We start from the raw sequence: 12,008 nt of genomic DNA on the forward strand, positions 1-12,008 counted from the left end.
AATCCTTATTAATGTTTTTAAACGAGATGTCTGCTTTAGTATGCCAGTTGACAAGGTGCCAATCATTTGACCTTATGTAATTCTCTAATTTCCAGGTATCATTTTCTACTATTGCTCTGTGTGTGTGTGTGTGTGCACGCACGCTCGTGTTCTTGAAAAATTTTTTCTTCTCTTTCCATGTCTTATTTTTTAACTTTTTACAGAGAAGTCGTATAAAATCATCTTTAGGAAATACAGAAACACATTTACAGAAACTTTCTACATTTGAACTAAAGGGGGCAGTGCTTCCTTTCGTAAAGACAAATAACTTTAGTTACAAACAGGGTTGTTCATATCTGAAATGAAGGTTCTGTGAAAGGACATGAATAAAGCACAGGAGGTTGAAGTCAGATTTGCAGCTTTCTGGGCAGGAGACAACAATCTCCATCTTCTGAGGAGGGATGGCCATGCTCCTAGGGGCATCATTGCTGATTCTGTGGCTTCTGACAGCCGGTGAGTTGTGCATGGGTGGTGTGAATGTAGCAGGAAAAGCTACAAGGAACACTAGAAGCCTGGGAGATAATCGGAGAAATTTTGTTTGTTTTCTGATCATGATGGTTTCCTGTCGGGACATTAAGAATAAAACTAAAAATCTGTTATCTCTTTCCAAACAGGGATAAATAGTCAACAGAAGAATGATGACCAGCAAGTTAAGCAAAATACACCATTCCTGAGTGTCCAGGAAGGAGAACTTTCTATTCTGAATTGTGACTATACTAACAACTTGTTTGATTATTTCCTATGGTACAAAAAATATCCTGCTGAAGGTCCTGCAATCCTGATATCTATACGTTCAGTTACGAATCAAAATAAAGATGGAAGATTCACAGTCTTCTTAAACAAAAGTGCCAATCACCTCTCTCTGCACATTGCGGCCTCCCAGCCTGGAGACTCTGCAGTGTACCTCTGTGCAGCAAGCGCACAGTGCTCTCCAGGCACCTGCAGCCCGTACTCAAACCTGCTTTGGGGTCTCAAACTGGGAGGCACACAGACTCGCCTTCATTTACACACGGCAGTATGAGAGATCATGCTTTGAAGTAGGTGAGGCAAGTTGAGCTTAAAGACTGACACATGACAAGCCTTACAGACAAGTTAAGAAAGTTGCCTTAGTTTTAGAGTGTCTAAAAGTCTAACCATTCTCCATTTTTTGTTTGTTTGTTTGTTTTGATATAGAGTCTTGCTCTGTCACCCAGGCTGGAGTGTAGTGGCACGATCTCCACTCACTGCAACCTCCGCCTCACGGTTTCAAGCAATTCTCTTTCTTCAGCCTCCCAAGTAGCAGGAACACGAGGCGCATGCTGCCACGCCTGGCTATTTTTTTTGTATTTTAGTACAGACGGGGCTTCATCGTGTGGGCCAGGATGGTAGCAAACTCCTGAGCTCAGGCAATCCGCCCGCCTCGGCCTCCCAAAGTGCTGGGATTACAGCCGTGATCCACCGTGTCCAGCTACCACTCTCCTTTTCTGCATTCAGAAAGAGGTTGCTGATTCAGCTAAAGATAAATCTCTGGTGATGCTTTGTGTCTGCTAGCTTCTGGAATGAGGGTGCCCTGTCTCCCTTGCATCCTAGAGGGCAAGACTGTGTGTTTGGAATGGGAAAACTAAGATCCTACTGCAGGTTCTTCCAGTGAATAAAGTTTCCTGAGATATTGTTTCTTCTAGGGTTTTTCAGCTTACAGGCATTTCTAAGCAAAGAATTGCATGTGCGAATATTAATCTGTGTATATATGCATATCTAAAAACATTTCTATATGCAGCATAACCATCTGTATCTATTTTAAGTTAAACATTAGTTCTTAGCAATGTCTCCAATGCTAAATCATTACTATGCAGATCACACTAGCCTTCTCCCCGTCTTGCTTATCCACAAATTCCCACCACAGTGGTATGCAGCCTGGCTCTCACTGTTAAGAAACAGTTATTCTGTAACACTTGTTAAAACATGGTGAGGCAGAATTTATTTAGGACCATCATGATAGGTATACAGACCACTGCAACAAGATTTTGCAGTGAGGGAAAAGAATTGGATTCAACTCCGAATACAGCATAGGCAAGTGGAAATTTCTATCCAAGGGGCAGATTGGGGGTCAGTGGATGAGAAATTACTAAGAAGAAACATTAGAAGCTAGGAATATTCTGGCTAGACCGACCAAGCAGGATCCTGGCTGAAGACAGGTCAGGGTGGTGAGACATCAATCACCTGGGGGATGGTAGAGGATGAGGAACACAGTTAGATATGGAGTGTAATCAGATATCAAGCGGAGGATGGTGGAGACAGCAGGGAATAGTGTGGTTCTTGCTAAACTGATTTGGAAGGATTCTTGTTAAAACTAGATTTTACAAGAAAGTGCACAGATGAGCTAAGGAGAAACTTCAAAAGCCTGACTAAAGTTTGGTCAAGCAAAGAATTTTTGCTACCCACTATTCATGTATGTCACTACCCACTACCCACTATTCATCACTACCCACTATTCACCAATACCCACTATTCAGGTACATCATAGTCCAATTCCATTAAACATGCATAGTGGTATCAGAATTGTTACCTTGTACCTCCATGAGAAACAATTTTATCACTTAAAATACACTGCTGTACAATGGTAATCATGTCTAGATTATGTTGAACTTCTATTATTCCACCTGTTTTGCATGTATTACATTAACTAATCCTCCTAATAATTATTTAAGACAACTGTTAGAATAATTCATATTTTAGTAGAGAAAACAGGCTGTGGGAGTTCAGGGATTTGCTCAGTATAACTAACTTTGTGAGAAAATAGAGTTCACGGTCACCTATGCCCCAAACCACCCTTCCTATAGGCCCTTCCTGCAGAAGCTATTAACAAGTCATGCTTTTGAAAAGATAGCAATTTTTTTTTTAATTCTTAGCATATATTTCTTCATCATTGACCTAGAGAAGAGTGTGATTATCACTTTCAGGGAATGAAAAAATGAAATTATGCCTTTATATGTATATCATATTTGTAGATAAATGATTAGAACTTGTTCCTCATAGACTGATTTTCTGAAGCTGAGATCTTTACAGTGAGAAGATACAGACATTTGGGATGCTTCCCAAGAAGCATGCAGAAGCCTCTGTAAATCTTATTACTTATGGCTTTATGTGAACAGTGACTTCAGGAACAGTGAGTTCAGGAATGCTGAAGCATTTCCGATCAGAATAGGGGTGATATATAGGTTGGCTTATCTTGGTTCATCTAGGTATCCTCATGGGGTTGGTGTAACTATAAGGTAAAGTCTATAGGTTGATCAATTCTCTCATATTTAATTCCATATTTCTGAACATGGATATAAAGCTAACTCAATGTGAATTAGATTTATTATCCTTCCATATCTGGGAGCACCAATAATACATGCAGTATTTTTTCCACTTTTTTATGGCTTACATTGGTTTAGGCAGGAAAGACTCCAAGATCCTTTTTATAATGCACGTAGCTGAGAATCAAAAGCAGGAAGGAATATTAAGCATCACTCTTCATACTTAGGGTGTTTTATGCACATCTCAGGCTCCCACTCTAGAGCCTCAACTACTCTGAGTGAATAGTCTGCTGTGGATACTCATTGCTCACAGGCATCCAGAGCCTGTTCCCAAATTCAAAGCTGTAGCCACAGATCCCAGCAAAATGCAGGCACGTGACAGTTGTTGCTGTCTTCTAGCAGGGTGTAGAGAAATGTAGCTTTGATGAATAATTTCATTTCAATTTCAAAAAATACAAAATTCAGGTGAATAATCAGTTCAGTTATGAGATATCATAACTGATATAGTTTAACAAAACTATTTCAAATACCCTAAGACAATAAATCAGCTTTTTAAATTTTCAGGTATATTTAACATGATCTATAAATTATTAAAACCCATTATAAAGTTCTGTTACAATGGACATTTTTCACTCTGACTGCTGTTACATTTACTCCATTTCATGTCTTGCATAATGGGGAGGGAATATGTTGATGCTGTCTCTAACCTTCTAAGGCAACAATAGAGTCATACCAGACACAGGAATACTACATCCAATCTCATCCCTGCATTTTTGTTCAAGCTCTTCAGGCTGCTTCAACTTTCACATTCATTCATTCCCACCATTATTCATTTATATTATTGTCTTATCTAGTATATTTGGGAAACAGCATTGGAAAAAGCTACTTTCTAGCATTGTTCTAGCCATAAGTGTGTTATGGCTTCTTGAGCAAGTGAATCAACTTCTTAACATTTTATATCAGGACATTCATCTGTAATGCAAGGACAATGATTTCCAGCTAACATCCGGTCTCAAGTTTTATTCATTTTATCAATTAGCAATTGTGCATTGGGTGTCTGCTGAGTTCTGCATAAATGTTACATGCTGGGAATAAAGAGCTATGGAAAAATATGTAGTATTTTCTTTCACTAAATTTGTAGTCTAGTTAGTTATGTAGGCAGCTAATCAGACAGAGTAAAGTGAAATCGGGCCAACCTTGGGAAAGCAAAGGGTGGTATGAAAGCATATGGAAAGCCCCACCCCCATCTCAGCCTTGGTGGTGAGTCAGGGACACCCTGGAATATGTCTTGCCAATGGTGAGACCTTAAGATTTAGTAGGAGTCAATCAAGTTGAAAGGCAGAGAAGGTGGTGAAAGTGATCTTAAAGCTGGAAACAGCATGTACAAGGCAACAGAGAACACAATGAATCTGAGTACTAAAAGCCAGAATTATGCTATGATCAAATTATATACGTCATAAAATGTTCTGACCACTACTGCAAAGTAGTTGTATCTTAATTCTCAGTTTTGTAAATGAGTAGCCATAATATTTGTGATGTTACCAAATATGTTTTCTATTTACTTGAGATTTCACTGCATAAGGTTATTCATTTGATACCAAATATGTGTCTTAGACTTGAAAAGAATAGATGCAAGTGGGAAGAATAAGGCATTGTTTCCACCTTCAGAGAGCATGTAATATTGCACAGTGTATTACAATATAGTATAATAAAAGCTATCATAGGAAGAGTAGAATATGACCACCTAACAGTGGCATTTAACTTGGAAACTTGAATGTATGGGAAAGCCGCTTATGGGAGGCAGTATCTAAGTTAAGATCTGTAAAACAGTTCACCAAAAATGGAGTCCGAAAAAGGGTATTACAGAAAAAGATAAATAGAAGGCACAAAGACATGAAGTCAATATTTAGTTTAAGAGAATAACATTAAACTACTTCAGAATGGCCAGAGCATACAACTCAAAATGTATATCAGTAAATATAAAACTAAAGCAATAGGCAGAAACCACTCTGTGAAAATAATTAAAAGTCATTATAAGGTGTTTGTACATTACATTATCTTGAAAACAATGATGAGCACTAAAAGAAATCTGCACAAGTAAATAGTATAATGAAATGTCACCATTTGAAAGAGTACTCTGAGTTCACATACTTATATATATGCATGTGGGGTGTGAGTGTGTGTGTGTGTGTGTGTATATACACACATATATAATAAATTTTCCCTCGATACTTTTTTTCTCTTAATTCTGGAGTAATTCTTTCTGTAACACAGAATATTGATAGGCCCTTGTTATAGCAAGAAAAAACCTATCTTGGATAAAAACATACTCAAGAAAAGCCACAATCCACATTTTAATCAACATTCCTCAGTCTGGCCACAGAGGAGAACTGTTTAAAACTATTCTAGACAGATGCATTTAGTTCTGTGCAGTTAAATTGTTGTGATGTGTCTCTGATTGGTTGCCCCCAAAGTTGCAATATCCTGGAAAAAACTGCAATAGGCTTCATTCTGAGTTCAAAGCAACTTCTGCTAAGGAAGCCCATTCAGAGGCTGACTGACACACTGGATATTCTGGGAGCCCAAGGATGGAGACTCTCCTGAAAGTGCTTTCAGGTACCTTGTTGTGGCAGTTCACCTGTGAGTACACAATTCAGTCTGGAAGAAGTTGTCATAAGACAGCACCTTAATGCCAATAGCTTTCTCTCTTGGGAAGGGCTCTTTTAAGAACTAGATCTAAGAAGCATGGAAAATGTACTGTAATTATGTGGTGATGCTTAATGTTTTAAATAAGGAGGGAAGGGAGAAAATCACCCTTCCTTTTATGAGACTGAGTGTCTCATGAGGATTTCCTATGTCCTTTTATTGTCTTTCTGATCACGAGTGAGAAGCCAACAACCAGTGCAGAATCCTCAAGCCATGATCCTCCAAGAAGGGAAAGATGCTTCAACTGCATCTTTCCTCATCAACTGCAATTCCTCAAAGGCTTTATATTCTATACACTGGTACAGGCAGAAGCATGGCCAAGCGCCCATCTTCCTGATGATGTTACTGAAAGGTGAACAACTGAAGACTCATGACAAAATAGCTGCCACATTTAATGAAAAAAAGCAGTAAAGTTCTCTGTATGTTATAGCCACCAAGCTCAGTTACTCAGAAACCTACTTCTGTGGCACAGAGACGCAGTGATACCCAGGCCTCCAAGAGCTGCACTCAAACCTGAAGCTGAGCCACAGATGCTCACCTAGCACAGGTGCTCACCACAGGAGTATGGGGAACTTACCAGAAGGCTCATCCATGATAAAAGAGAACCTAAAGGAAATTCAGTTGTTTCAACATATCACACAAAATGCAAGTCATGCCCTTAATATCATACCTAATTTGCCATTGTTTTCTTGATAGTTATTTAATTGCTTAGTAGGTAGTTATATAATAGATAACTTAGATTCAGAGAAAATTACATAGATTCAGTTTCAAAAACCAGAGTGAACTACTATTTGACTGAAGCTACACAAATAAACTACTTTTATATCTCTGCATTCCTATCTGAAAGTGAAAAGTAACCTCTCTTTCTTCTCCTAGGTACCCACAGCTTGTCAATAGAAAGATAGCAAAAATTAAAAATTAAAAAACAAACAACTTTCGTCTGGTTCTTTCTTGGACATGAGGATTGTATGAGGTAGGTATTTGGATTGTTAACCTTGTTACTTATCTGAAAAGTTTACTAGCAATATTTTTTCCAAGGTTTTAAATATCTGTTTTGGGGAAATAGCATTCAGAAGTACTGATTGATTCATATATTGATAAGAATTGAGTATGGCCAGGTGTGGTGGCTCACACCTATAATTCCACCACTTTGGAAGACCAAGGAGGGTGAATCACTTGAGGCCAGGAGTTCAAGACCAGCCTGGCCAACATGGCAAAACCCCAACTCTACTAAAAGTACAAAAATTAGCCAGGTGTGGTAACACACACCCATAATCGCAGATACTTGGGAGGCTGAGGCATGAGAATCACTTGAACCTGGGAGGTAGGGGTTGCAGTGAGCTGAGATCAGGCCATTACACTCCAGCCTGGGTGACAGAGTGAGACCCTGTCTCAAAAAAAAAGAGAAATGAAAAAAGAAAAAGAAATAATCACACACAGAATTCCTTCCACAAGATCAGTCTTCTACAATCATGGTAAAACTTGCTTAAATCTTTAGTCTTGTACTATCAGTCTACCCTAGAACAAAAATTTACTTTTCCAACTTTCTATATTCATTTAGGTTTTTTTTACTCAAAAAACCTTTAATTTAAAATATTGATTTGAAAAGATCTCTACACTGGGAAAAAATTACTTTCTTTTGAACAGAAACCACATTCCCATGCCCTCTTGGAAGCTTTTTTTATCAAAAACACAAACAACTTTATACACTTTGCATATAGAATTGTTTCTATTATAGCTGGTAGTTGTTTGGGGTTTTTTTGAGACAGAGTTTTTCTCTTGTCACCCAAGTTGGAGTGCAGTGGTGCAATCTCGGCTCACTGCAACCTCAGCCTCCTGAGTTCAAGTGATTCTCCTGCCTCAGCCTCCCGAGTAGCTGGGATTACAGGTGCATGCCACCACACCTGACTAACTTTCTGTATTTTTAGTAGAGATGGGGTTTTGCCATGTTTGGCAGGCTGGTCTCAAACTCCTGACCTTAGGTGATCCACTCGCCTCACCCTCCCAAAGTAATGGCATTATGGGCGTAAGCCACCATGCCCGGTCATAGCTAGTAGTTTTAATTACATGCATTAATTATAATGTTACTTTTTAGTAATGCTTAGTGAAAAATTGAGAAAGTAAGTCACTCTAATTAAGCACCAGATACAGAGTCCAAGACAAAGGACAATGCCTAGAGCTAAGGTTCATCGTATCCTAGTATCAAATCTAAAAACATAGATTATAGACAAGTGTCAAAAGTGGTCAGAAAAACACATTTTATGATCTTAAACCGTCTAGCAGAAATAATATCTGAATAGGCCAACAGACTCAGACAAAATATCTAAATTAAATTCTGAAGAGGTTTCTATTTTATTTCACCAATAATTTTTAAATTGGCTTTATTTGTTAAAGATTACTAAAGTCACATGAATTAAAAGGTGTTTGAGTAAGATTTCTATTTCTCTCATAAAATAAGTGTTTACTTTTTCTTTAAGCCAATTAATTAGAGCTCTTTCACATATTTTGGTAATGAAACATCACATACACGTAACACATATAAATATATAGGCACGCTGACACAGGGACAGAAGCAGATCTTATAGATCTATACTATTTTTCATTTACCAGTTTTAAATAGCTTTTTATTCACTGTTTTAATTACCTATTTTATTGCTCTAGGCAACTGTTAGCTAAGCAACCCTAAATTTCCATTTCTAAAATGATAACTCTCAGGTGAAACAAGATAGAGGATTTGCATCTCAAAATACAGAGAGAGACAGGGAATTTCAGCTTTTTAAATTTGGTTGTGTTAAAGGAAGAATAAAACCATGGATGCGAAGATAACACGAACTTATATAAATTTATCACAGGCTTTTATAAGGTGACCAATTTCATTTAGATAGGTGCTTTTAATTTAGTCTCTATTTTTTTATCTGGACCATTGAATTCAAAGCATAACTCACATGAAATCTTGGGTTCCCCAAAAGAGGTAAACACCATGGGGATCAGGACACACTTTGTTTTCGCAGTGCATTCGCTACAAATATATTCCCCCTGAGGCTGGTGGGTAATCCAATGCCAATCAGCCCACTGTGTGATCAGCCCATTCCCTAGCCATTATACACACCAAAGGCAAGTTTTTCACAATAAAAAATTTTTGCTTCTAGTAGCATCAGAAGCAAAAATTTCTGGTAATGCAATGCAAAGGAGAGCAGAGTTTTAGATCTGAGAGAGCCCTGTCCATTTTCAACTCTTGGGATTTGCTGAAAAAAAAAAAATAGCAGTTTCTCCTATAAGTGAGTCTGTGTCACCTTTTCTGTTTTTTCTTTAAAAATCCCAGGCTGTTAGAGGTCTGTTTTTTTCTTTCTTTCTTTATCTTCTTATGTAGCACTGAAGGTGGAAAGAGGAAGGAAAGGGCAATAGAATTAGAGAGACAGAGGAGTGCACGTGGGAGCACAGGTTTAAGAAGAAATTTAGTTGCCTAAGAAATTTTTACGGAGAGAAAGAGCAGAGGCCTTAAAGCAGTAAGTGAATACATGCATAGACTATAAGGACACATGCACACAAATGTTCATTGCAGCACTGTTTACAATAGCAAAGACCTGGAATCAACCCAAATGCCCATCGATGATAGACTGGACAGGGAAAATGTGGCACATATACACCATGGAATATTATGCAGCAATCAGAAATGATGAGTTCGTGTCATTTGTAGGGACATGGATGAATCTGGAGAACATCATTCTCAGCAAACTGACACAAGAACAGAAAATGAAATACCGCATGTTCTCACTCATAGGTGGGTGTTGAACAATGAGAACACATGGACACAGGGAGGGGAGTACTAAATACTGGGGTCTATTGGGGGGAAAAGGGGAGGGACAGCGGGGAGGGGAGCTGGGGAGAGATAGCATGGAGAGAAATGCCAGATATTGGTGAAGGAGAGGAAGGCAGCAAATCACACTGCCACGTGTGTACCTATGCAACTATTTTGCATGTTCTTCACATGTACCCCAAAACCTAAAGTGCAATTAAAAAAAAAAGAAAAAGAAATACTTTCAAATCTCTTATCAGATTTTAGCTGGGACAAACAGTTGGCATTTCTGACTTTTGAACTTCTTCACCAAAAGATATCCCCCCAAGTGCCTTAACCAAAGTTATTACATAACCATGGATGCACAAGCTGTGTCCAAAGAGGTGGCAAGCATTTTTTAACAAGATCCAGAATCACCCTAAAGATCACTCAGTGAAGGAAAGTTTCATTAGCAATAAACAGGGTATAACCCACATTTCTGTCAGGCCATAGTTTTAGGGTCTTACACTCTCAGCTGATCATCCACACACGAAGGCCCCAAAGCCTCAAGTGCCTCTGACAAATGATAAAAGATGGGAAACAAAAAGCTAAGGAAGTAGAAATGATCAATAATAAACTGATATCCAAAAGTCACACAAATATCAAACCAAGAGGGGCTGGATCCCTGACCAGGAATCAGACTCATGCTGTGGATGTAAAAGTGCAGAATTTTAACTATTAGGTCACAGGTGGAATGGCCTTTGTTTTTCCCTGACCAGGAAGCAAACCCAAGCCTCTGCAGGAATTTTACCTACCAGAACTGTTTTGGGTGAGATTTTTCACTCTTAATTTAGTCAGGAGAATTTTTAAGCCTGGCCATGACACTGTTACATGCCCTTTGTAAAATATGATCTCTTCATTAATTGTTTAGAATAAGAGATCTCTAAAATCTTTAAATTAATTGCACTAAAAGAAAGGATGGGAAAAGGGTCTTGTGTAAAGGCAGCATCCCAGGTAGTCAAATTTTTGACCTTTCTTACCCAGCCAGGGTTTTTAAAGGTGGAAATTGACTTTCTCCAGCTGCAGAGTTTCAGTCAGTATTAGAGGGGACCAGGAGTCGGTAAAATCTAACAGACTGAGGGACTGTATTAAGGAAAAAACCTTAGAGCCCTTTAAAGAAATACAACTTGTCCCTGCCCCTGTGTTCCCCATTGTACCACTTCCTTTCCTAATCTGAGACAGCTGCATTGCTTACCGCCAATAATTCTAGGTGGAGCTTTACACAAAACTGAATAAACTGGGCCTCAGGCTCTGACCAGGCAGTTTTTTCCTGGAAATAGAGGTGCCAACATGACTCTTGTGAGCATATTATGGGTGCTCATGGCCTCTGCCTTCCTTGGTAAGGACAGAAGCTGATAGTGAGACTGAGGACAGTCTAGGACTGGGATAAGACAGTGGGAGGGAAGAGGGAATGAACAACTGTTCACATGTGACAAACACTCAGCTGCAACAAGAAGGAAGAGGAAAGGAACCAGATTCTGAATCCTGCCTTGACTGAAGATTTAACTCCTGCACGAAAAGTTCTTAGAAGCTCTTTTACAGGTCAGCTTAGAGGACCCATCTTGTTATTTCCTCTCATCTACAGGATCCAGCATGTCACAGAAGGTCATTCAATCCCAACCAGCAATATCTATGCAGGAGGGTGAGACCATGAAACTGGATTGCTTATACAAAACCAATATTGTATATTATATATCGTATTGGTACAAAAGGCCTCCCAGTGGGGAGATCATTTCCCTCATTCATCAGCAAACAGATGCGGAAACCAATGTGACAAACGGTCAATATTCTGTGAGCTTACATAAAGCAACTAAAACTATTCAGCTCATCATATCGCCGTCGCAGCCAGAAGACTCGGCAACGTATTTCTGTTGTCTCAGAGCCCACTGTGAAGAAAATGTTAGAAAAGCCTTACAAAAAGGTCAGAATTCAACATGAGGCAATTGCCTATTCCCACATTCTCAGGAAAAACTCACAAACTTTACCCAGGCATTTGTTAGCAGCTGGTGGTTGGGGGCATAAGATAAGAACTAGAAAGGAAGTCATGAGTTCATTCCAGGAAGCACACCCTCGCAGCTGGCTTAGAAACCACACAAGTAAAAGCCATACTCCTCGGATAACATCACATCTCTATTTCTTCCCATGGAGTA

The 12,008-nt window shown here is 38.9% G+C and overlaps 1 gene segment (V, D, J or C); it reads left to right on the plus strand.

Annotated features, from left to right (window-relative positions):
* The first annotated feature begins 327 nt into the window (after window positions 1-327).
* LOC128928949 (T cell receptor alpha variable 29/delta variable 5-like) lies at window positions 328-1,060 on the plus strand. The segment is given in 2 exon segments: window positions 328-492; window positions 654-1,060. Coding segments are annotated over 2 exon segments (459 nt in total).
* The last annotated feature ends 10,948 nt before the right edge of the window (window positions 1,061-12,008 follow it).

Source organism: Callithrix jacchus, chromosome 8 (assembly GCF_049354715.1).
Source record: "Callithrix jacchus isolate 240 chromosome 8, calJac240_pri, whole genome shotgun sequence".
Classification (NCBI taxonomy): domain Eukaryota; kingdom Metazoa; phylum Chordata; class Mammalia; order Primates; family Cebidae; genus Callithrix; species Callithrix jacchus.